Source organism: Rhinoderma darwinii, chromosome 3 (assembly GCF_050947455.1).
Source record: "Rhinoderma darwinii isolate aRhiDar2 chromosome 3, aRhiDar2.hap1, whole genome shotgun sequence".
Lineage (NCBI taxonomy): Eukaryota > Metazoa > Chordata > Amphibia > Anura > Rhinodermatidae > Rhinoderma > Rhinoderma darwinii.
In genome coordinates, this window is record NC_134689.1 from 367211286 (window position 1) to 367238334 (window position 27049).

Here is a 27049-nt window from a genome sequence, read left to right on the forward strand (position 1 = left end):
CTTGCGTTGCAGTTCCGTGTAGGGTGCGTGTCTGCGTTTTTTTTACGCGGGTATCTCACATGGTTTTTAAGTCAGAAGAAAAACCTCCAGGTTTTTTTTTTTTTTTTTTTTGTTTGCTAATTTCTTTAGCAACTGTTGCATGAATTACAGACCGCACACAGATTGCGTCCGTGATTTTCACACACCCATTGACTTCAATAGATGCGTGATGCGCAAAAAACGCACAAGAATAGGACATGCAGTAAGTTTAACGCAATGGACACACGCTGCCTGAAAACACTATCTGAATGGCCCCATTGAATTGCACAGGTCCGTGTGACAGCCGTTGTTTTAATGCGCGTAACACGGACGTGAAATATGCTCGTGTGAATAAGGCCTTAAATAAAGCTTTTAACATATTTTCAAGAACAGTGTGTCGTGACCGTGTTTGTGGAGAGTGCTGAATAGCTATAAGGCCAGATTCACACGAGCGTGTCTGTTTTGCGCGCGCAAAAAACGTGGCATTTTGAGCGCGCAAAAGGTTCATAAAAACAGTGTCAGCAGCATATGATGCGTGATTTTCGTGCAGCCGCTATCATTATGACACTGTTTGTAAACAGAAAAGCACGTGGTGCTTTTCTGTTTTCATTCATAGTTTTGACTACTGTAGCACACGGAAGTGCGTCAGTGTGCCGTGCGCGGTTTTCACGAACCCATTGACTTCGGTGGGTTCCTGATGCGCGAAAAAAGGGCAAATATAGGACATGTCGTGAGTTTTATGCAGCGGACACACGCTGTGTGAAAATCACTGACTGTGTGAACGGCCACATTGACTAAGATGGGTCCGTGCGACGTGCGTGAAAAAAAAATAAAAAATCACGAGTTGCATGGACGTATTATACGTTCGTCTGAATAAGCCCTAAGGCTGGATTCACACGAGCATGTTCGGTCCGTAAAGGACGGAACGTATTTCGTCCGCAAGTCCCAGACTGAACACACTGCAGGGAGCCGGGCTCCTAGCATCATAGTTATGTACGACGCTAGGAGTCCCTGCCTCTCCGTGGAACTACTGTCCCGTACTGAAAACATGATTACAGTATGGGACAGTTGTCCGGCAGGGACTCCTGGCGTCGTACAGAACTATGATGCTAGGAGCCCGGATCCCTGCACTGTGTTCAGTCTGGGACTTGCGGCCGAAATACATTCCGTCCTTTACGGACCGAACATGCTCATACTTACCCAGAACACCCTCCTTCCTGCAGTCTGGCCTCCTGGGATGACGTTACATCCCATGTGACCGCTGCAGCCAATGTTTGTAAGTATGAACGTCTTCTACAGCTGCTTTCCACTGTGGAAATTGTCAAAAAAAAACAAAACGCCACAATGTGTTGTGGTTTTCGGACAGAATGTACTGCAGGTTCCTGGTCGGATATACTGCATAGATTTACGCAGTGTATCCATCCCGTGGGAACCTCGCCTTTATAGGTCTGCTCTCTTGAATCAAATTCTGGTTTGGGCTTAAAACAAAATGCATGCAAAATCTGCACTGTCTGAACGAAGTCTTAAAGTAATATCTGGCTGCATTGTCTTTGACAAATAAGTGTGGAATTACGTGCATCAAATGCCACAACTTCTGCATTTAGTTTAAAGAGGCTGTCACCAGATTTTGCAACCCCTATCTGCTATTGCAGCAGATCGGCGCTGCAATGTAGATTACAGTAACGTTTTTATTTTTTTAAAAATGAGCATTTTTGGCCAAGTTGACCATTTTTGTATTTATGCAAATGAGGCTTGCAAAAGTCCAAGTGGGCGTGTTTACAGTAAAAGTACAAGTGGGCGTGTATTATGTGTGTACATCGGGGCGTTTCTACTAGCTGGGCGTTAGGAATGGGAGTGTATGATGCTAACGAATCAGCATCATCCACTTATGTTCGTTACCACCCAGCTTCTGGCAGTGCAGACACACAGCGTGTTCTCGAGAGATCACGCTGTGTCGTCACTCACTTCCTGCCCCAGGTCCTGCATCGTGTCGGACGAGCGAGGACAGATCGGCACCAGAGGCTTCAGTTGATTCTGCAGCAGCATCAGCGTTTGCAGGTAAGTCGATGTAGCTACTTACCTGCAAACGCCGATGCTGCTCTAGAATCAACTGTAGCCTCTGGTGCCGATGTGGCCGACACGATGCAGGACCTGGGGCAGGAAGTGAGTGACGTCACAGCGTGATCTCTCGAACACGGCTGTGTCTGCACTGCCAGAAGCTGGGCGTTGTGTAGAGAAGTGGATGATACTTCTCGTCAGAACGCCCAGCTAGTAAAAGAAGTAAACACGCCCCGATGTACGCACATAATACACGCCCACTTGGACTTTTACTTTAAACACGCCCACTTGGACTTTTGCAAGCCTCATTTGCATAAATACAAAAATGGTCATAACTTGGCCAAAAATGCTCGTTTTTTAAAAATAAAAACGTTACTGTAATCTACATTGCAGCGCCGATCTGCTGCAATAGCAGATAGGGGCTGCAAAATCTGGTGACAGAGCCTCTAAGATTGTGACTATTTCCATTTGCTCAGAATGCTTTTGACTGTTTTTTTTTTTTTTTTTTTTTTTAAGATATACTTTACTGTTATCATCATAGTGCTCCCTGCAGATGAGATGGAAGTGGCACAGATTTTTAGTGCAAGCTTTTACACTAAAAATCCGTAGCGGATTAAATGCGGAACATTTTCCGCACAGATCAGAGCATGTTCATTCTGTTGCAGAAGTTCACAGTGGATTTTACCCTTTTTCAAAGTAGAAGGGGTAAAATAATGCGGATTTTGCTGTGGAAAAATCTGCAACAAATTTTGCCGTGTGCCCTAAACCTGTAAAATTAAAAGGGTTGTGGGTGAATTACGTAGGTCCTTATTTTATTTGTCTAGTTGTAGATGGATCCGTGATCCTACATTTATAATTTAGTCTGGTTTGTCTCCTTAGGTTCAAACTAGGTAAGCCCATTATTCTTCTGTGATCTTAGTACTTTATATGGTACTGTGGGCACAGACTGTCCTACTTTCTGGTCTCTAGCAGGCATCTTTCCTAACCATGTACATCATAAGCATTGCTGATCATGCACAGTCCTCTTTGACCATGTGAGGGCATGAGCAGGAGTCACAAGCGCTGCATCTGTGCATGACTCAAATAGCATGCCTCGGTTTACCGGACGTTATACCTGCAAAGATGAGCATTGTTTGAGCGGACATATACTGTTTGCTAGTAGTAGTTACTATTGTAACCCGTATTTTGTGATGTTGGATTGTCAGACTCCCAAAAACAATGGTGTATATAGTTAACCGTATGCATAATTAAATATTATGTCTGGGTTTGCATCATGTCCGCTTAGCCTGAGACGACACATTGTGCGGATCTGTCTGTCACGGCTTCACACATTTGCATTAAAGTCCGCCTTTTCCACTGCCTGTACTAGTCCTTAATGAACTAGAAGATCATCAAAAAGTTAGTTTATTTCAGTAATTCAATTCAAAAAGCGAAACTCCTATTCTTTAGACAGAGGGATCTATTTCCAGCATTTTTTTCTTATAATGTTGATTATGGCCAACAGTTAATGAAAACCCAAAATGTAGTCTCCGAAAGTTAGACTATTACATAAGCCCAATCTTGAAGATTACATTTTTGGTATTAAAAATACAGTATATGCAATCAATACTTGGTCGGGGCTCCTTTTGCATGAATTACTGCATCAATGCAGTGTGGCATGGAGGCGATCAGCTTGTGTGTGGCACTGCTGAGGTGTTCTGGAAGCCCAGGTTGCTTAGATGGCGCACTTCAGCTCGTCAGGCGAGTTTGCTGGCCAATCAAGCACAGTGATACTTTGGTTATTAAACCAGGTATTGGTACTTTTGACAGTATGGGCAGGTGCCAAGTCCTGCTGGAAAATGAAATCCGCACCTCCATAAAGCTTGTCAGCAGAGGGAAGCATGAAGTGCCAACACCAGCAGATGACATGGCTCCCCAAACCATCACTGACTGTGGAGACTTCACACTGGACCGCAAGCATCTTGTATTGAGTGACTCTTCCTCCAGACTCTGGGACCGAGATTTCCAAATGAAATGCAAAATTTACTTTCCTCTGAAAACAGGACTTTGGACCATTGAACAGACCAGTCCTTTTTCTCCTTAGCCCTGGTAAGACGTTTCTTCTGATGACACAAGGAATTCAACAGTTGTAGCCCATGTCCTGGATACATCTGTGTGTGGTATCTCTTGAAGCACTGACTCCAGACGCAGACCACTCCACGTGAATCTCCCCCAGATTCTTGAATGGCCTTTTCTTGACAATCCTTTCAAGACTGCGGTTATCCCGGTTGCTTCTGCACCTTTTTCTACCATTTTTTCCTTCCTCTCAACTTTCCATTAATATGCTTGGATACAGCACTCTGTGAACAGCAGCTTCTTTAGCAATGTCCTTTTGTGGCTTACACTCCGTGTGGAGGGTGTCAATGACTGTTCTCTGGACAACTGTCAAGTCAGCAGTCTTCCCCATGATTGTGTAGCCTCCTGAACCAGACCGTGGGACCGTATAAAGGCTTAGGAAACCTTTGCAGGTGTTTGTGTTGATTAGCTGGTTAGTGCGACATGAGTCTACAATCTTCAACTTTTAACCAATATTCTAAGGGTATGTGCACACACACTAATTACGTCCGTAATTGACGGACGTATTTCGGCCGCAAGTACCGGACCGAACACAGTGCAGGGAGCCGGGCTCCTAGCATCATAGTTATGTACGATGCTAGGAGCCCGGCTCCCTGCACTGTGTTCGGTCCGGTACTTGCGGCCGAAATACGTCCGTCAATTACGGACGTAATTAGTGTGTGTGCACATAACCCCAAATTTTGTCTCTCAGAAAATAAGGGTATGTGCACACACTAATTACGTCCGTAATTGACGGACGTATTTCGGCCGCAAGTACCGGACCGAACACAGTGCAGGGAGCCGGGCTCCTAGCATCATACTTATGTAAGATGCTAGGAGCCCGGCTCCCTGCACTGTGTTCGGTCCGGTACTTGCGGCCGAAATACGTCCGTCAATTACGGACGTAATTAGTGTGTGTGCACATACCCTTATTTTCTGAGAGACAAAATTTGGGGTTTTCATGAACTGCCATAATCCTCAACATTAAAAGGGAAAAAATGCTAGAAATAGATCAGAATCTATATAATGAGTTTCACTTGTTGAATTACTGAAATTAACTTTTTGATATTCTAATTCATGAAGTACTAGTATATGGCTTTTAAAAAGAGAAAAAAAATCCACATGCATTGTACTGTACTTGTTGCAGAAATATATGTGCAGATGTCTTGTTCAGGTAGCTATGCTGATATCTTTCTTTTATTGCAGCCAGACCCTGTTCCCAATGGACTGCGTGCCCTGCCTGTGTTCTACGCCTGTACGATCGGCATAAACCTGTTCTCCATTATGTTCACTGGCGCACCTCGTGAGTACAATTTACAAAACTAGGTTTTTTGCCTCCAACTTTTGCTTTAGAGCCCGCCATTAAATCCACAATTTACTACTTTTACTTTGCAGGACTGAAATCTTCTAGAAGTCTGCTGGCCTGTGCCCATTACAGAAGGCTGCAGGCTAGTGTATGCTGACATTTCTAACCTAGCTAGTTAACCAACTTGGCTGGATCACTACAGCCATTTCCTCCCAGCTCCTTCAGCAGTACAGTGACCCCCTCCCCCCACACCTCCCCTTCAGCAGTAGCGATGGCTATGAAGATCCTGCAGAAGAATTTCATACTTACACCCTCCATGACCCACTATTTTCTTTTTCTCCCCTCCAACTACTTTTTCCTGGGTTAATTGCAGAAACCTCTACATGACTATTTGACAGTCCATAAGAAAATTGAAATCCCAAGTGCCACAACTTGACCACTTCACTGGAAGTGACATTTAATGATTGAATACTGAACAGTTATGCAGCTTTCTGACCCTCGGTGTTAGGGCTGGGCAAACGACCGGAATCACAATTGAGCATGTAACCTCTATTTATTATTGAATGATTATTTAGGTTACGCCCCCTATTTGCGTGGCGTGCCATTTAATATATATACGCCTGAGCCTGCTGTATACTACTGTATATATCATACTTCCTGACACTGCCCCCCCCCCCACACAGAATAATGCCCCTATAACGCATAAAAAATAAAATGCTTACCTAACCCCGGGACCAGTGGAGGAGATCCCTCTGCAGGGACTCCTGCTCTGTGTGGCTCGGCGCAGGCATGATGATGTCACTTCATCACGACTGTCTGAGGACAAAAATACAGTTGAAATCAGGGCATAGACAAACCCCAAAAAAAATGAAATTATGACATCTTTGTGCTGCATTTCGGTTTCTCCTTTTTCCCTCACTTTAAATGCCCAGCCCTACTTGGTGTTGCAATGCATCACCATTTTTTTAATATTTCTACTTGCTGTCATTGGATATAAACATAAATGTTTCCAGAGGCAAAAAACCTGTGCGGATACAATGTCTCACAAATGAGCATTTGATACAATGTATCTAGTCTAGATATTTGTGCGGCTTATGTATTTACCCAGGAATATCCTCACTTTTTATATATTGATACACTACCAGGAGCGGTGGCTTTTTTTTTCTTCCCTCTTTGGCTCAGATTGCCTAGACTGGATACAATTCTGACAAACACTCATCTGAGATCAGGACTAGGATCTGCATAGGCTGGATGTAAATGTGGTTATTAAGCTTTAAAGAGGCCCTGTCACCAGATTATCAAATCCCTATCTCCTATTGCATGTGATCGGCGCTGCAATGTAGAGAACAGTAACGTGTTTTTTTTTGTTTTTTTTTTGTTTTTTTTAAAATGTTCATTTTTGGCCAAGTTATGAGCTATTTTTTATATATATATATATATATATATATATATATATATATATATATATATATATATACACACAAATGAGCTTTGAAATGGACAACTGGGCGTGTTTTTTTTTTTTTTTGTTTTTTTTTGTTTTTTACATATGTCCAACTGGGCGTGTATTGTGTTTTTAACTGGGCGTGTTTACTTGTTTTACTAGCTGGGCGTTGTGAATAGAAGTGTGTGATGCTGACCAATCAGCATCATGCACTCCTCTCCATTCATTTACACAGCAGCATCACGTTCTTACTAGAACGATGTGCAGCCACATACACAGGTGTCCTGATAATGAATACACATGACCTCCAGCCTGGACGTCATGTGTACTCAGAATCCTGACACTTCTGGATCTTTTCTGTGAGATTTCCAGCAAGGGAAACGAAATCTCGTTTACCTCGTAATCTCATGAGATTACGCGTGGCTTGCTGGAATCTCACAGAAAAGATTCAGAAGTGTCAGGATTCTGAATACGCATGACGTCCAGGCTGGATTTCATGTGTATTCATTATCAGGACACTTGTGTATCTGGCTGCACATCGTTCTAGTAAGAACACTATGCGCTGTGTAAATGAATGGAGAAGAGTGCATGATGCTGATTGGTCACTGATTCGTCAGCATCATATACTTCTATTCACAACGCCCAGCTAGTAAAACAAGTAAACACGCCCAGTTAAAAAAACCCAATACACACCCAGTTGTCCATTTCAAAGCTCATTTGCATATATATATAAAATAGCTCATAACTTGGCCAAAAATGAACGTTTTAAAAAAAAAAAAAAAATTTTTTTACTGTTCTCTACATTGCAGCGCCGATCCCATGCAATAGGAGATAGGGGTTTGAGAATCTGGTGACAGAGCCTCTTTAATTGCAGAAGACTAAAAAAAAATATTTTTAAAGAACTTTGCATTTCATGCCATGTTGTCAGCGTTCCTTACGTTGTACATTTAGTGACTGGCTTCTGATAGGTGCCTAAACCTGCTTACAATGTGAGCAGACTAGCCGTTATGGATGATTTGGGGTCTTATCCTTTTTGCGCTTTAACTATGCACATTTCCACTGGCAATGGAAAATATTTTTCATTTCCTATGTATTGCGGTTTTTTTGGATCAGGAAATTTGCTTCTGTGTGTAATGATGGAAATGGCCCATATCAGCCAGTGTAATCTGTAAACCATCCTGATGGCTTACAATGATTTTGATGAGGGGTGACGTCACAGCGTGATCTCTCGAGAACACGGCTGTGTCTGCACTGCCAGAAGCTGGGCGTTCTGAAGAGAAGTGGATGATACTTCTCATCAGAACGCCCAGCTAGTAAAAGTAGTAAACACGCCCCGATGTACGCACATAATACACGCCCAGTTGTACTTTTACTTTTCAACACGCCCAGTTGTACTTTTGCAAGCCTCATTTGCATAAATACAAAAATGGTCATAACTTGGCCAAAAATGCTCGTTTTTTAAAAATAAAAACGTTACTGTAATCTACATTGCAGCGCCGATCTGCTGCAATAGCAGATGGGGGTTGCAAAATCTGGTGACAGAGCCTCTTTAAGACCAAGTGGGCGTTGTACAGCGGACTGTATGACGCTGACCAATCAGCATCATGCACTCCTCCATTCATTTACTCAGCGCATAGGGATTCTGCTAGATCCTTATGTGCTGTCTTATACTAACACATTAATGATACTGAAGTGTTTAGACAGTGAATAGACATTCCACGGGATGTCTATTCACAATCTCTGCACTTCGTTACTCTGTGGTAGTTACAGCAGAGGAAGCGTGATCTCACGAGATCTCGCTGTAAATGACAGGTTACAACGAGATTACGCTTCCTCGGCTGTAACTACCATAGAAACAGAAACTAAGTGCAGAGATTGTGAATAGACATCCCGTGGAATGTCTATTCACTGTCTAAACACTTCAGTATTGTTAATGTGTTAGTATAAGACTGCACATAAGGATCTAGCAGGATCCCTATGCGCTGAGTAAATGAATGGAGAGAAGTGGATGACGCTGATTGGTCAGAGTCATACACTCCCCTGTACAACGCCCACTTGGTCTAAAGTGAAAACACGCCCAGTTGGGCTTTAAGCAACTCATTAGAATAAATCTAAAATCGCTAATAAAGTGGTGAAAACAGATGTTTTTTTTTTTTTTAAATAAAAAGCATTACGGTCACCTACATTATAGCGCCGATCTCCTTATTTAGGAGATGGGACACTCTCTTTAACTACAATTGATTAAGACTTTGCCAGGTGTCAATGATGCATAATGGGCCTCTTTTTTTGTTTAGCACCTTCCATGCTGCATTTTATCAACCCCCTTGGGTTGACTACCGTTAAAACAAGACTAAGCGCGGATTTACACTAGCGTGTGCGTTTTGCGCGTGCAGCTGCCATCATTGACACTAAACAGAAAAGCACGTGTTGCTTTTCTGTTTTCAATCATATTTTTGACTGCTGTTGCGCGAATCACGCGCGTCCAATGGAAGTGCTTCCATGTGGTGCGCGTGATTTTCACGCACCCATTGACTTCAATGGGTGTGTGATATGCGAAAAACGCACAAATATTGGACATGTCGTGAGTTTTACGCAGCGGAGTCACGCTGCGCAAAAATCAGACTGCCTGCACGGCCCCATAGACTAATATAGGTCTGTGCGATGCGCGTGAATTTCACGCGCATTGCATGGACGTATTACACGCTCGTGTAAATCCGCCCTTAGAGCGCCAACAGTGATTATGATGCAGCTTTCTGAGTTAAAGCTTGCTGTACATTAAGGATTTCACTTGTCTGTTTTCTGGACAACTTGTCATTCACAGTGGGTCGACACCAAACTATCTCTAGCCTGGTCTGGGCTTCGATTAATGCAGATTTATCATTTAACTGGAACTACCACCAAAAAAAAAAAAAATCCAACATGGCAGAACCATTTCCAGAAATATCTGCCTTTGGTCGGCATTTGCCGTACTTTCATGTTACGATAATGCGGCGTCTGGAAATAAGTTTACATCGGCCTCTAACTGTCCTAACTCTAGTGTGTGGCAAGCGTTACTCATTACGTTTCGTTTTGACAAAAAAAATATATCTAATTTCTTCTGGCATATAACTGATGATCCTGTAAATAAGTGTTTTAGGCAGTCACGCCATCCTAATATTGCGGCAGATGACTTTATAACATGACCATGTCGACCACAAACCAATGTTAGAACAGGGTTTGGAAACTTGTTGCATCAGCAATAAACCCCCCCCCCCCCCCCCCCCACCTTGCCAAGCCGTGGTTCAAGGTTGGAGTAGGTGGGTTGCAGTAATATTTACATTCCAGATATATAGGGCTTGTCTTGTGTGTATCTTCCAGTCCAGACTGTTGCACATCCAACACTGTAAAGTACTTGTATCCTTGCTCCAGTCTTCTCATACACCATCTAAAACGACTTGGTCTCTGTCACCACATTATAAGTGGCCTATATTGTACATGATGTGATCGGCGCTGTAATGTAGATTATAGTAGTGTTTATTTAGAAAAACAATCATTTTTGACAGCGTTATGACCTATTTTAGCTTTATGCTAATTACTTTCTTAATCACCAACTGGGTGTTTTTTTTAACTTTTTGACCAAGTGGACATTGTGGAGAGGAGTGTATGACGCTGACCAATCAGGGTCATACACTTCTCTCCATTCATTTATTCTGCACATAGTGATCTAGCTAGATCACTATGTGCAGTCACATACTCCCACACTAACGTTACTGAAGCGTCGTGAGAGTTAATAGACATCACCTCCAGCCGGGACGTGATGTCTATTCACAATCCCGACACTTCGGTAATGTGCTGTAAATCCCACACAAACCAGCGTAATCTCGCTGTAAGCTGTCGTTGACTTTTTTTTTGTTCCCATTTTAGGCTTCGTTCACATCTGCGCTAGGACTTGAGCCCTGACAGACACAAACGGAAACCATAGGTTTCCATCATCATTGAGTTCAATAGTGACGGATCTAGTGCAAATGGTTTCAGGTTGTGCAAGGGTTCCATCGTTTTGACGGAATACGCTATTGATTCAGTCAAAACGATTGAACCCTTGCACAACTGACACAAACTGAAACCATTTGCATCGGCTCTGTCACAATTGAAATCAATGGAAACGGAAACCTATGGTTTCCGTTTGTCTGGGCTCCGTTCTGATGCGAAGCTCCATCGGAATGGAGCCCTATCGCACATGTGAAGAAAGCCTAAGGCCCCCATACACATGGCCGTATCCGCAAACACTGACCGTAAATACGGTTCAGTATTGCTTTAGTCATCAGCAACGTACCCATTTCTGCTGAATGCTCTCTGCAAATACGGTCTGTAGTGCATCCGTGTATATACGGATCTGCATCAAATGGGAAAATCCCCTTTTGTGTCGCTTTGCAACACTTCTGTATTTGCGGATGGCTATCCGTATTTGCGGACGCACCTATGTAGCCACACGCAATTTTGGCTTCCCCCATAGACTTCTTTGTCCGCAATTGCGGTACGTACTCCTCCATAGAACGGACATGTTCTATAATTCCCGGCACAGTTCTGCGGCACGGGCACACATCCGTAGTGATACCGAAAGGTGTCAGCGTTCAATGGAAGTAAATGGGTCATTTTTTTTTTTTACGGTCGAGTGCATGGGGCCTCAGGGATAACTTAACTACTTTACTTTTTACTTAGGCCTCATGAACACGACCGTAGCCATGTGCGTGGCCAGGATTTTCCGGTCGGCTGCGAGCCGCCCACAAGTCGCAGGCTGTGCACATGGCCATTATTTTCAATGAGCCCGGACCGCAGAACACGGCTGTAATAAGGCTTGCCTGTTCTTTTTGCGGTCTGGGCTCCAGGGGGCCATGCACTGACAGTGAAAACCACAGTCGTGTGCATGGGGGCCGCAATTCTCCCGTGGATTTTCGGGGGAATTGCGGCCGCAAAAGCACGTTCGTGTGCATGGGGCCTTATAATGTATTGACATACTCCTGTATGCTAATATACTAATACTATGACACCGGCTGCTGTTAGGGCAGCACATAGTGTGCCCTAACAGCTGGCAAACTGAACAGATGAGTCTGGGGTCCTTCCTCGGTACCAGGGCTGACTGCAGAGGGATTCCCCAGTGATCCCCCTTTGATCTGGTCATCGGAAACCTGGTGACATGATCAAACAGGAGTCCCCTTTTATCATGCTACGGACACTGACAATTAAAGGGTTAAACAGCTGGGTTCGTTAATTTTTTTTTTTTAATGGTACAATTTTGGGGTACATAAACATTTTATAAAATAAACCAATTCTGCCATTCTATGCGTTTAAACATGTTTCCTTTATTCTATGGGTTGGTACGATTACGACCAAGGCTTTTTTGTTTTGCTACTTTTGCACAATAAGCACGTTTGTCGATGCAAAAAACAAAATTTTAGTTCACGTTCCAAAACGTAATTTTTCCGTCGCTGTAGTGATGAGGGCTTTGTTTTTTTGCGGGACAAGACTGTTTTCATTGGTACTTTTTCGGGGTTCATGGGACTTACTGAAACTTTATTTTTTTTGTTGGGTTGCAATGGGAAAAAATAGTAATTCCGCCATCGTTTTTTGCATTCTTTTACACGTTCACCTTGTGCTTTAAACTACACGTTAACTTTGTTTGGGTCATTATGGTCACGGCGATACCATGTATGTGTACTTTTTATTTTATTTTTTTTTTTTTTACACACTTACTATAAACCACTTTAATGGCAATTTTTTTTAATTTAACTTTTACTTATATTTTCAGTCCCAGTTGGACTTCACCATGCGATGTTTTGATTGCTGCTATAATTCTTTGGTATACCAGAGCATTATTGCCTATTAGGATGTGCCTCTGGCACAGCCCAATAGGCCTACAGTCAGGGCAGGCCTGGGGGCCTTTGTTAGGCCCACGGTTGCCATGATATCCCATCTGAGGCCCAAGATTGAATTTGTGGGCCGCTGATTGGTGAAGGAGGGAGCGCCCTCCCTCAGTAAACAAATCAAATGCCGCAGTTGCTGTTGACCACCGCATTTAATGGGTTAAGCCGACACTAAGTAAACTGATCGCTACTGTTGGAGCAGGAGCCTGGCTGTCCTCAGACAACCGAGCCCCTGCTCCAGCCTGCATGGGACACCCGTGCAGGACTTGGGCTGGGCCGCCGACTTCTCACAGCAGCCTAGTCTGTCCCGTTAGTGACTGCTGTGAAAACCCCCTTAAAGATAAATTTATTGGAGTGCTGTGTTCATCTCTATCATGCATGCAGGGGGGGGGGGATACGGTTTATTCAAAGTACAATATTTTTTCTTTCAAAAGAAATGGCAGGATTTTATTCTATCATTTTGGCATGAAAAAAAACTTTTTTTTTTTTTTTTATAATAAATACTGTGCAGGGAGAAGCTGCTGCTGATTACACGCTGCCCTCACTGCTTCCCCTGCTGTGCTTCGGCAGAACAGTATTTAACTTTTTTTTTTTTTTTTCTGAATAATCCCTAGGAGGGTTAGCGGAAATTTTTCATTGATACATTGGAGAGGTGGGTTGGTAGACTGCATTTAGCCAACTAGTGAATTGTCCTTACTGCCACCCATTTGATTTTTCTAAGTTTCTATATTGAGGACCTTCAATCCATTGTGCTTTCAAGTCTCACAATCACCTTAGAGGCTCTGTCACCAGATTCTCAAATCCCTATTGCATGTGATCGGCGCTGCAATGTAGATAACAGTAATGTTTGTTTTGGGCTATATATATATATGCGCAAATGAGCTTTGAAATGGACAATTGGGCGTGTTTTTATTCGTATGTCCAACTGGGCGTGTATTTGTGTTTTTAACTGGGCGTGTTTACGTGTATGACGCTGACCAATCAGTGTCATACACTCCTCTCCATTCATTTACAAGCAGCACAGCGTTCTTACTAGAACGATGTGCAGCCACATACACAAGTGTCCTGATAATGAATACACATGACCAGCCTGGACGTCATGTGTATTCAGAATCCTGACACTTCTGAATCCTTTCTGTGAGATTTCCAGCAAGCCGCGCGTAATCTCGCGAGATTTCGTTTCCCTTGCTGGAAATCTCACAGAAAGGATTCAGAAGTGTCAGGATTCTGAATACACATGATGTCCAGGCTGGAGGTCATGTGTATTCATTATCAGGACACTTGTGTATGTGGCTGCACATCGTTCTAGTAAGAACGCTGTGCTGCTTTGTAAATGAATGTAGAGGAGTGTATGATGCTGACTGGTCACTGATTCGTCAGCATCATACACGTAAACACGCCCATATATATATGCTCAACTTGGCCAAAAATGAAAGTTTTTCAAAAAAACAAACGTTACTGTTCTCTACATTGCAGCGCCGATCACATGCAATAGGAGATAGGGGTTTGAGAATCTGGTGACAGAGCCTCTTTAAACTTCTAGACCCAGACAGGAAGGTTGTTAAACCAGAGATTAGACAAGAAATATCTAACCTTATCAAGACCTACAAGTTCTTTGAAAGAAGCGATGAATTCCATGGCTGACTCCCTTTTTCATTTGGAAAGTTCTGATAAAAGGAATGGCTTTCATGTGTGTCTGTTTTTTTGTTTTTCTAGTGCTTGGATTTGACAAGATCCCCCTGTGGGGCATCCTCCTGATCTCCATATGTTGTTCTGTGATTTGTGCCCTGGTTGTGTGGTTCTTCATTTGTCCCAGAATGAAGAAGAAGATAGAACGTAAGTGCCTCGTCGCCGTACAATTAAGTAACCTGTATTCCAGTAGCGGATGTTTAGTGGGATTCTGACTCGTACTACACTTTTGTCATGCTAAGCATGGAGTCTCCAGTCAGAATAAAAGGAGACCTACCAGGAATAAAGGTGCAGTGCTGTCCTGAAAGCCATTGCATTTGGAAGCTAGATTGTTGATATTGTATGGATTCTAGCTAACTTGCATAGTGGCAGGCAGGGGTGCATTTGAGGGCTTTGAAGCCTTTGCGTAAGTTGGTTCCACGCAAGGTCTTTGACAGAACTCTGCACAGCTAATGCTGTGATCAGAATCTCAGTACCGCTTAAGATCTTAAAGTAGAACTACCAGACCTAAAGCCCATTATGGAATACAGTTAATTCGAGCAAGCCCTGTACGTGCTTGATCGCTTTTGTTAAATGGTGACTTTTTTTAGGGACCGTTGTAGACAGGACACATCAGCCTTTCATGCAACACTTCTATGTTCACAAACAGTACATCCAGAGCTAAGAATGTGTACAGTGTGATCCGTGGTCCCTGAGCTCTGCTGTGTATAGTGACAATTTCTAATGACTTTGTATACTTGGGGAAAAAATATATAAAAATGACACCACAGAAGTGGCAGAAAGCTGCAAAGAGAATCTGATTGTAGTTTAGCTGTTGTGGGAGCCGTAGTGGCAAAATCCAGCTCCTCTACAATTTCTAATAACACTACATGGTCTTTCCCTAGGTCTGAAAAAATCCAGTCCGTCAGAATCTCCCTTGATGGACAAGAAGAACATAGACCAATGTCACATCCTGAAGCCAGAACCAGATGTAAAATTGCCCATTGAATGTAGTATCCATGCAGAGACAAAGGTGCCCATTTTAGACCTGGTATCTGTGCCATCACGGGCTGCAGATGTGCGGACAGTAACTTTTAATATGGGTGACATGGATGAAGTCCCAGAGAGAGAGAAGTGTCGCAGCATGGAGACCAATATTGACCAGCCAGTAAATGGTAAGTGAAATAGTTAAAGCCTCAACCATAGTCTGGATCTGTGCAGTATAATATACGGTGGCCATTAACATGAGTCCATATTGTGCCTTGAATTTTGCAAGTGAGAAAAAGAAAAATGATGTTCCAATGTGTGTTGTATTCTCAATGCTTGTAGGGGAGAGTACATGAGTACCATATGGCTCATACAGCTATGCATTCTGTTCCCCAGAATGCACACCCCCCCCCCCCCCATATGAACCTATGTCTTTTTTCAATTACTATGCCATATGCAGCGATCTCACCCTTATCACCTATCCTGTGGATAGGTGAGTATTTTTGGAGGAAAATCCCTTCAAATCTTCCTTTTGATCGTAATTCACTCTGCACATTCAATGTTACCTAGAATGGATTTATGGTAATGTGACACCCCCCCCCCCCCCCCCACACACTTTCTGTAATAAGCAATTCATTTGACAAGTTGTGTTCCCTTTTTAAAAAGAATGACTTCCACGTGCGGTATGATTTTTCTCATTGCTAAACTACTAGAGACTTGTTAATATAAAACCTGTTTATAGGTGTGTTAAATATTCTCCCAGTTTTTTTTATGAACATTGAAATACATTTTTAAAAAAAATCTAGATAAAATTGTTGCCTTGCGGCGCCACCTACAGGCCAGCGTGTTTTCAACCAGCGGTCTCATTTCTATACTCTGAAAACCCCTTAAAAAAAATCTGGATAAGCAGAGACTGAAATATTAATGGCCTCCTTATTATAGGCTGTCAAAATCTTATCGATGGGGGTCTGACTCCTAGAATCCCTTCACCAATTCACTGAATGAAGGGGCCGTAGGTGGGTCCCTTTCCTTGTTTATCCAGGTGCAGCAGCATACACTTGGTACTGCTATTTACAGCAGCTAAGCACCAATCACGTGAATGGGACATCTCGTGGCTGCAGTAGCAGGTGCAGCCACAACTAAATGTACAGCCCTGTGAAAATGACAAAGTGCTTGCTGGCACGCTCTGCCCCTTCACTCAGCATATTAATTGCCTAGCCTAATGCCTCATACACACGACTGTTGTGCCACTCAAGCCGTTTTTGACGGCACCCGATAGTCGTCATGGACCCATTCACTTTAGCAGGTTAATTGGGTCCGAGGAAAGATAGAACATGTCCTGACGGGACTCGGACGGCACACTCCGTGTGCATGAAGCGTAAGAATAGTCCTTCAGTGTTCATTTCGGGGAAAACCTCAAAGGTCCTGACAAATTTTTATTTCTAATAGAAAACATCCGCATTTCACACGTCTCTAAATGCTTTGCTTTTATTTTAGCAGGAGCAGTGCGGTTGCCAAATGGAAATCATGTACAATTCAACCAGACTGTTAGCAACACAATGACATCCAGCGGGCAGTACCAGTATCACACCGTGCACAAAGATTCTGGTCTATACAAAGAGCTACTACACAAACTGCATTTGGCTAAAGTGGGAGACTGCATGGGAGACTCTGGTGAGAAGCCACTCCGCCGCAACAACAGTTACACCTCATACACCATGGCAATCTGCGGGATGCCGCTGGATTCCTTCCGGAACAGGGAAGCGGACGTACGGCCAGAGGAGGCAGAAAAGCTAACCTGGCATGGAGCAGATGGGAAGAAGAGGGCTCGCATGGACAGCTACACCAGTTATTGTAACGCTGTGGCGGACGCACACCCAGATGTTGGTGCAGAAGAGCAGGCAGAGGGCGGTTTAGAAGAAGAGGCTGCTGACAGGAAGAGCAAGAACTCCGCATTAGAATGGCCTGACCAGGAAAAGCCAGAGGTGTCTCAGCTCTTCCAGTTCCTGCAGATCCTTACTGCCTGCTTTGGTTCTTTTGCACATGGTGGAAATGATGTCAGGTCAGTTGGCGCAACGAACGTTTTTTTTTTTTCTGGTTTGCATTGAATTACTGTACACATTAGGGGAGGGTCTGACATGGTGTTCCACGGGGTTTCCAACAAGTTCAGAAAAGAGCATACAGGAACCTTTCTTCATGTCCTCACCCCTATTACCGTGAGTGAGGATGTGCTTTGTCACACTTATGCCCCCCCAACTATAGGGGTGAGAACATGAGCAGTTACCAATCTAATTGCCACTTTACTGGCATCAGGACTGCAGAGATTTTTGGTTTCTTCAGTTTTAATGATTTTGTGAAGATCTGTGCAGGAAGGCCAAGACATTAGTGGCATGTACTGCACAACTTACACAACCTCCTAAAAATGAAGTCTCAGGCTCTGCTTAGGTCAAGTTTTTAGCCACAAACATGGATTTTTATTCCCCCCCCCCCCCCCTTTACATTTTTATTTCTTCCCCCTTCATTATCCAGGTTATGTTTTAGTCAAATTTGTCCTGGCAGCAAAAGGGGTTAAAAGCTGAACTTGTATGCACTTCTGTTTTTTTGTTTTTTTTTTCATCTTTAGCTTTTAGTCAAATCTGCTTAGCTGATGTATTCTGGAGCAATGCTGTATACATTGTTATGTGCTATCCTGCTGCATAATGTGCCGTGTGTGAATGTACCCTAATTGTTTTTGTTTTATAAGAAATCATTGCAGCTTGAAGTAACTGAGTTAATATTTTGCCACCTGCAGTAATGCCATCGGTCCATTGGTTGCCCTTTGGCTGGTTTACGAGACACAAGACGTGAACAGTAAGGCTGCCACTCCCATCTGGCTGCTCCTGTTTGGAGGAATTGGTATCTGCACTGGTCTCTGGGTCTGGGGACGAAGGGTTATCCAGACAATGGGAAAAGATCTGACTCCAATTACCCCCTCAAGGTAATCTATAGCCTATATTAAACTATGGTAGTCTGACCATCTCCACCTTAACTCAGACGTTGTGTGTGTGCGCCTCTGCATCTTCTAGCATGTACTTCTAGATGTGGTTTTTCTTCGCTCCCAACACAAGGTTTGCTAACTTATGTTTTTATATTTCAGTGGTTTCAGCATTGAGTTGGCATCTGCCCTGACTGTGATAATTGCTTCAAATGTGGGTCTCCCCATCAGTACAACGCATTGTAAGGTGAGTGAATGGCTGCTCTTTAGCTGTCGGGATACACAGGCTGGGTTCCCACATAGCGTAAATGTTGCCGAATTTCCCCAATGGAAATCTGTGCGGAAGTTCTGCAGCTTATCCGTAGCAGCAAAGTGGATGAGATTTGAGAATCTGCAATAAACGTTTCTAAACTGACACGCAGCACTGTCTTTACATCCACATCCTGGCAATTTATGCTGCGGATCCTTTGCTCTTGTGTTTTTCCTGCATTGCTTGTTTTACCTCCCCATCGAATTCAAATAGTAAATGTTGTCACAGAACTTCAATTCTGCTGCAAAAAAGAGTGCAAATCAGAATAACCCCCCCCCCCCCCCCCCACTTTATTTTTTATACCAGTTTCCACAGCAGAGTTTCTGCCCCATAACGTGGTGCAGTCTCTTCTGGAGTTCCATGTGGGTTCTTTGTCGGATACGCTGTACTTTTACGCACGGTATCTGAGCCATGGAACCCAGCCTCATTACCCTTATTGGCGGATTACAATGGAATTGGATCATGTACAAAGTTTGCATTCAAATGATTGACCGCCCCCTGTCTTTCTCCACAGGTTGGCTCTGTTGTATCTGTTGGATGGCTAAGATCAAAAAAAGCTGTGGACTGGCGACTCTTCAGAAATATTTTCCTGGCATGGTTTGTCACTGTGCCAATTTCAGGACTTATTAGCGCCGGTATCATGGCACTCTTCAAATACGCAATCCTAAGAGTTTGATTTGATGATGAATCACCTGCTATCCAAAATCTCCACTCGGGACCACAGACCCACTGCACATATTCTATCAGTGCAATGCAAGAGGATGTAAGATTGTCCTCCCAGTCCTGGCCTGAGTTAACATATCTGGCATATGCAGTGTCCACAGTAGAAAGTGGATTTATACAGGATTCTCTCCCCCTCCTCCCATTGTGCTGTAAAACTGCTTTCATGCGCTAGAATATTACAAATCAACTCAATCTACCTGTGCACACCGATCATTCCTCAGTATTAATGTGCTCTGTATATAGACCTGCTTGTATGTCAGCCGTTTCTCTTCCACTGTAAATGTTTAAATCTTTATCAGAGGATTTTTTTTTTTTGTTTGTTTTTTTTTTTTTTTAAATATAGATCATATCATTATTTTTTTCCGTTCACTGCCTTCTAGGCTTGCAAATGTTGCACAGCGGTATGGCAGAATGGGTGAAGAAGCTGAGGATTTACCTTTCCAAACCATGGCTAGATTTAGACTTTTTTTAATCTAATCCTGGTACACAGTTTTTGTTTTTTTTTTGTTGTTTTTTTTTACATTTTAAACCAAGAAACAAAAATCTTACTTTTGAGGTTGTGTTGTCTTTGGCATGTGGGGTGTTTTTATCCCCAGGTGAAAGTGCAGCTCCAGTAACTCAGGAGAGTTGCAATCTTGCAAATGGGAAATCCTGTCCTGCATTGTGTTCATTTCACTGGTTTGTTATCAACTTCTGTTACTGGTGAAGTCAAATAAAATTAGCACTAATTCAACAACCACTTCTTGCAGAATTGTCGTCATTACTCACCCCATAACAAGGTCAGGGATCTATGGTGCTGTAAACTAGGTTCAGTAGCACTGCAGGAGGTCCTGGTCCAGAATCAAGATGGTTAAATACTAATACGATATGCCCATCTGGATAAGGCCTAAGATCAGTTGAGAAAAATAAAAAAAACAATTACCGGGACAACCCTGCACTTTTGCCGAGATTGGGACTTTTTGCCCAGTTGAAGTGGCCACCATGTATCAATACTACTGAATTGGTATGTTGTGGAGGTGCTAGGATTTTGGGGGTTTGTAAATATTGGCCACTTCCTTGTGATTTAGTCTGGGTCACAAAATAGCACTTATTCTAGGAAAGGGGTGTCTGATGCAGAAATAGAGGTTTAATGTCTACCTTCCCCCAAGGTGGAGAAATTCTAGAAGCCAGGTAGCCAAAGCTCCTAGACACTATTTAGCTACAACATTAACACCACCACCTGGCTAATACTGTGTAGCTTGCCCTTGTGCCACCAAAACAGCTCTGACCATTCAAAGCATGGACTCCGCAAAGCCTCTAAAGGTGTTCTGTGGTATCTGCTACTATCGTCTTGATGCCAGATACTTTAAATGGGTCAGACTTGTTTCTCCAGCACACCCCATAGATGTTCAATCTGATTGAGATCTGGGGAATTTGGAGGCCAAGTCAACACTTTGAACTTTGTCATGTTCTTCAAACCATTCCTGAAAATTTTTTGCAGTGTGGCATTATCCTGCTGAAGGAGGGCACTGCCAGTAGGAAATCTGGTTCCCATGAAGGGTTGTGCTCTGCAGCAATATTTAGGAAGGTAGCATGTGTCAAAGTAACATCCATATGAATGGCAGGAGCCAAGGTTTCCCAGCAACACATCATCCGGAGCATTACACTGGCCCGTTGCTTTTGGCAGACTGACTCCGATCCTTGCACTGCAAATGTTTCCTTCCAACACATTAACTTTAAGGGTATGTTCACACGAGGGCGTCCGTAACGGCTGAAATTACGGGGATGTTTCAGCCTGAAAACATCCCCGTAATTTCAGCCGTAACGGCATGTGCAGGCGCTTGAACGCCGCGTCAATTACGGGCGTAATTGGCGCTGCTATTCATTGGAGTCAATGAATAACGGGCTCCAATTACGGCCAAAGAAGTGACAGGTCACTTCTTTGATGCAGGGGTCTATTTACGCGCCGTCATTTGACAGCAGCGCGTAAATATACGCCTTGTGTGAACAGACAAACGTCTGCCCATTGCTTTCAATGGGCAGATGTTTGTCAACGCTATTGAGGCGCTATTTTCGGGCGTAATTCGGGGCAAAAACGCCCGAATTACGTCCGTAAATAGGCCGTGTGAACATACCCTAAGAACCGACTGTTTCACCTGTAAAAACTGAAGTCCATAAAAGGCGTGCTGTCTGGCCATGCGGCACACTACCACCACATGTGATGTTATATGGTGCTGGTGGCTTTTGGTTTTCTATTTCAGTTTATGCAAATTCTTATTACGTGGCTATGAAAATCACACTGGCGCCTGGAGTGGTCTCACTGGCTGCTGGGGCTCATAAGCGTGGCCTGGCTGCACTAGAGCAGCATGATCCCGAACAGGCTAGTGAGACCACATGGATGAGGGATTCCAGGGGAGAATAGCTCTACATATGACATCTGATGGAGTATGCTGCGAATGTTGCTGTGAAAACTCCAGTATTTTTGTCTTGTGTGACTCCAGCCTTAGCGATAGAGAAGGATAATCCACTCGTGTGCAGGGTATAGAAGACCTGATAACAGGCGCCATTCACTAGCTCAGACACATTGAGAATTAAAGATTGTGCCTGCAGAGGGAAAAACTGCTAAATAATGTCAGAAAAGGGCCAGAAAGTGTTTTTCTCATGTGACCGCTTATAATCTGGTGACAGGCCACTTATTCTGAAAAGTTAGAGCCTCTATCTTCTACATAATGTGATCGGCGCTGTAATGTAGATAACGTTGTTTTTTTATTTAGAAAAACTCATTTCTGATGGTTGACCTATTTTAGTTTTATGCTAATGACATTTCTTAATAGACAACTGGACGTGTTTTACTTTTTGACCAAGTTAAAATAGGTCATAACTGCCAAAATGATCGTTTTTCGAAATAAAAAAAACCACTGGTGTAATCTACATTACAGCGCCGATCACCTTATGTACAAGATAGGCCACTTATAATGTGGTGACAGCCTCTTTAAGGACGCCCTGAAGTTAATGCCTTTTGAGTGCCCTAACAGAGGGGCACACTATTAGCCAGAGTGGATATCCACTCGTGCACGCAACTACTTCTTACATAGTGGTCTAGTTGTTTAACCAATTTATGGCCGGGCCTGAAAAGCAATGTTCCCTCTAAGTCTTGGCAGCTCCTGAGCGAGGCAGTTAGGGAGCAGGGCTAGTCTCCATCAATGGTGGGTGATCTGATGACAAAGTAATACCCCCAGTAAACGCTAATATAGCGACTAAATAAGAGCACTTAGTTTTGATTACTTTTTTTAAAATACTATAATATTACAAGTCCACCAGAAAAATACAGTTATAAACACCAATTATAGGCATCAATGAAAATCCCTCATTACACCACTGCCCCTATAGATAGCGGCGCACACAGCCCTACGAGGAGGAAAAACATTAGTAAGGGCCAGTTCACATTTCCGCTGATGGGTTCCGTCGGGTAACAAAGGCAAACAAACATCCGCTTACAGTTCCCTCACCCTTGATCTCAATGATGACAAATGTTGCTAAAGGTTTCCGTTTTTGTCACCATTGTGACAGGAATCAGTTGTTTTGCATTGTCGACTGCGCTATTGATTCCGCCAAAACAACGGAACCCATTCACAATGGTGACAAACGGAAACCATTACCAAAGTTTCCATTCCAGGCTTCTATGGGGAGTCTGTGCTCCAAGAATGGGATCAGATCAAAGCAAGAAAATCTTATCCAAACAAAACATTTAGGAAAGCTTTGCCTGCTTTGTTGTCGTCGGTCCCATCCCAAAATCATCAAAATTCCACCCATAGAGCAGTGGCCCAGCCTGCACAGTACTGCTCCAGTCATATGGGACGGCCAGGTAAGCCCATTCTAGGGATCTATGGGGTCCCATTTTGTCCCACCCTCATTGATCACATTTATTACCTATCCTGTGGCTAGGTGATAAATATTGATTACAGGAGTACCCCTTTAACCCGAAAATGTACGTCATGGTCGGCTGCTAGTTCCCGCTCCAGGACGTGCATTTTCGTCCGCATTTCAAACTGTCACTCTGTGTAAACACAGAGTGACAGACCCGCGCTGACAGCTGTCCTAGACAGCTGAGACATCAGTCTTGCCGGACAGCGGACCATCGCCGCTGCTTTCGGCAGTTAACCCCTTAAGTGCGGCGACGGATTGCCGTCGCCGCATTTAAGTGGTTTGAAGCACATCAGCAGCCCCCACGAAGTAATCGTGGGGGCTACCGATGCTTGTCACGGCAATCGGAGGTCAGATAATGACCTCCGGGTTGCCATGCACGGAAGCCTCGGAGGAACAGCCTCCGGCCGTTCCTCCTCTGCTTCCTGTCAGTGTGACAGTCACGTCACAATGACAGTTCGAGTACATCACACTACGTGTGTAGTGTAATGTACTCTAGCAGCGATCAAAGCTGCAAGACAGTGTCCCCTAGTGGGACAAGTTAAAAAAGTAATAATGTTTAAAAAAAAGTGTAAAAATAAAAGTTATAAGTTCTATAAACAGAAAATGCTTTTTTTTTCCTATAAGACTTATTATAGAAAAAAAATGAACACGTTAAAAAAGTACACATATTTGGTATCCCCGCGTTCGTAACGACCCCAACTATAAAACTATAATGTTATTTTTCCCGCACAATGAACACCCCAAAAAAAATCAATAAAAAACGACAATCGCAATTTTTTTGGTCACCACCCCTCCCAAAATAAAGAATAAAAAGGGATCAAAAAGTCGCATGTTCCCAAAAATAGTACCAATAAAAACTTCTATCCGTCCCGCAAAAAACAAGCCCTTACACAGCTTTTTTGACTAAAAAATAGAAAAATTACGGCTCTCTGAATATGGTGACACAGAATTTTTTTTTTTTATAAATAAGTCATTTTATTGTGCAAACGCTAAAAAAAAGGACCAAACCTATATACATATGGTATCGCCGTAATCGTACCAACCCCCAGAATAAAGTAAAAATGTCATTTATAGTGTACGGTGAGCGCCGCAAAAAGAAAACCTAAAAAACGGTGTCAGAATTCCTGTTTTTTGCTCAGGATTGCAAAAAAATTGAACAAAAAGTGATAAAAAAAAAAATCACATGTACCCCAAAATGGTACCAATGAAAACTACAGATTGTCCTGCAACAAATAAGCCCTCGCAGCTCTGGTGGTGAAAAAATAAAAAAGTTCTGGCTTTCAGAATATGGCAATGCAAAATGTTCCAAAAGTGGATAAGATCGGGCGCCATTTATCAGTGCGACACCAGTCACATATCTATGAAATATTATTTATTTACCCCATTATTGTACCCTCTTATTATGCCCTGATGTACCCCGCACAGATTACATATGTCCCCACATTATAAACTGAAATACCAGCGAAACCCAAAACAGAAAAACTACCAAGCAAAATCTGCGCTCCAAAAGCAAAATGGCGCTCCCTCCCTTCTGAGCCCTGCAGCGTCCCCAAGCAGCAGTTTGCGCCTACACATACGGCGTCGCCATACCCGAGAGAACCCGCTTAATGTTTTATGAGGTATTTGTCTTCTGTGGCACACACTGGGCACAACATATAATGCACTAAAATGGCATATCAGTGGAAAATTGCAATTTTCACTTTGAACCATCCGCTGCGCATTGACCCCTTTGCGCACTATGACTTAATTGCCCGTCATGGTGCGGCGGTTGATGTATGGAGTCGGCTCACGTGCTGAGCCCGCTCCATACGCTACGGGTGTCGGCTGTGTATTACAGCAGGCCCCCTCGGTACTAACGGACAGGTACAGCGATCGCTCTGTTACAGAAGCCTGTAAGAATAACAATACACTGCAATACATTAGTATTGCAGTGTATTGTACCAGCGATCCAATGATCGCTGGATCAAGTCCCCTAAGGGGATTGATTAATAAAATGTGTAGAAGAATTAGTTATTAGTAGTGAGATTTTTTTTTTGAAAGTTAAAAAAACAAAACACCTTTTCGCATTTTTCTTCTAAAGTAATGTAAAAAAATGAACAAAATTGGTATCGCTACGTCCGTAAAAGTCCGAACTATTACAATATACCATTATTTAATTTGCACAGTGCACACCTTAAAAAAATTTAATAATTGAAACCGCCAAAATCTCAGTTTTTTTTTGTCACCTTCGCTCTAAAAGAAAAATGTAATACAACTTTTGAATCACTTTTTATGTACCAAAAAATGGTACCAATAAAACCTGCAGCTCCTCCCACAAGAAATAAGCCCGCACACCGCTCTATTGATGGAAAAATAAAAAAGTTATGGCTCTTGGAAAGCGGGGAGGGAAAATCTAAAATAAGAAAGCAAAAACTGGATCAGTCCTGAAAGGGTTAATTCATTTCTAATGAAAAAACGTATGACCACATGTGGGGTATTTCTGTACTCGGGAGAAATTGCTTTATAAAAAATGGTTGTTTTTTTCCTCCTTTATCCCTTGTGAAAATTAGAAAATTCAACATTTTAGTGGAAAAAATTTTGATATTAATTTTCGCACCCTAATTCTAATAAACTCTGCAAAAGACCCGTGGGGTGTAAATGCTCACTATACCCCTAGAAAAATTCCTTGAAGGTTTTTCCAAAATGGGATCACTTTTGGGTGGTTTCCCCTGTTTTGGTCCCTCCAGTGCATTGCAAATGCGACATGGCAACGAAAACCATTCCAGCAAAATCATAAATCCAAATGGCGCTCCTTCCCTTCTGAGCCCTGCTGTGGGTCCAAACAGCAGTTTATTACCACATATGGGGTATTGTCGTAATCGGGAGACATTGCTTTACAAATGTTGGGGTGCATTTTCTTCGTTATTCCTTGTAAATAATAAAAATTTCTATGTTGTTTCAGAAAAAAAGTACATTTTAATTTTTACAGACTAATTCCAATATATTTAGCGAAAAACCTGTGTGGTCAAAATGCTAACTATACCCCTAGATAAATACCTTAAGGGGTCTAGTTTTCGAAATGGGGTCGTTTATGGGGAGTTTCTATCATTCTGGCAGCTCAAAGCCTCTCCAAATGTACAGTGGGGCCTAAAACATTTTCAAGCAAAATAGGAGTCCTGAAAGCCTCCGGGTGCTCCCTTCTTTTGGGGCCCTGCCGTGTGTCCAAACAACGCATTAGGGCCACAATGTGGGTATTTTTGAAAACAGGAGAAAGAGGGTGATAGATTTTGGGGTGTGTTTCTTCATTTTCATGTTCGCTTTACAAAGAAATCGGTCTTCAAACAAATACTTTTATGAAAAAAGTGAAATTATTTTCTTTTTCACCTGATATGCATTAAATTTAGCAAAGAACTGTGGGGTCAAAATAATTACTATACACCTAAATAATTACGTTATGGGGTCTAGTTTTCTAAATGGGGTCGTTTATGGGGAGTTTCTATTGTTCTGGCAGCTCAAAACCTCTCCAAATGTACAGTGGGGCCTAAAACATTTTCAAGCAAAATAGGAGTCCTGAAAGCCTCCGGGTGCTCCCTCCCTTTCGGGCCCTGTCGTGTGTCCAAGCAATGCATTAGGGTCACAATGGGGGCATTTTTGAAAACAGGAGAAACAGGGTGATATATTT

The 27049-nt window shown here is 43.0% G+C and overlaps 1 protein-coding gene across 2 annotated transcripts in view; it reads left to right on the forward strand.

Moving 5' to 3' along the window:
• SLC20A1 (solute carrier family 20 member 1) overlaps positions 1-20221 on the forward strand; it is a 37461-nt gene extending 17240 nt beyond the window's left edge. For both annotated transcript variants that reach the window (XM_075858643.1, XM_075858644.1), the window contains exons 5-11: positions 5377-5473; positions 14537-14656; positions 15394-15663; positions 16973-17537; positions 18267-18452; positions 18612-18696; positions 19274-20221. In XM_075858643.1, the coding sequence (XP_075714758.1) occupies positions 5377-5473; positions 14537-14656; positions 15394-15663; positions 16973-17537; positions 18267-18452; positions 18612-18696; positions 19274-19435 (1485 nt within the window). In that variant the 3' untranslated portion in view covers positions 19436-20221. The remainder of the gene's footprint in view (positions 1-5376; positions 5474-14536; positions 14657-15393; positions 15664-16972; positions 17538-18266; positions 18453-18611; positions 18697-19273) is intronic.
• Positions 20222-27049: the final 6828 nt, after the last annotated feature.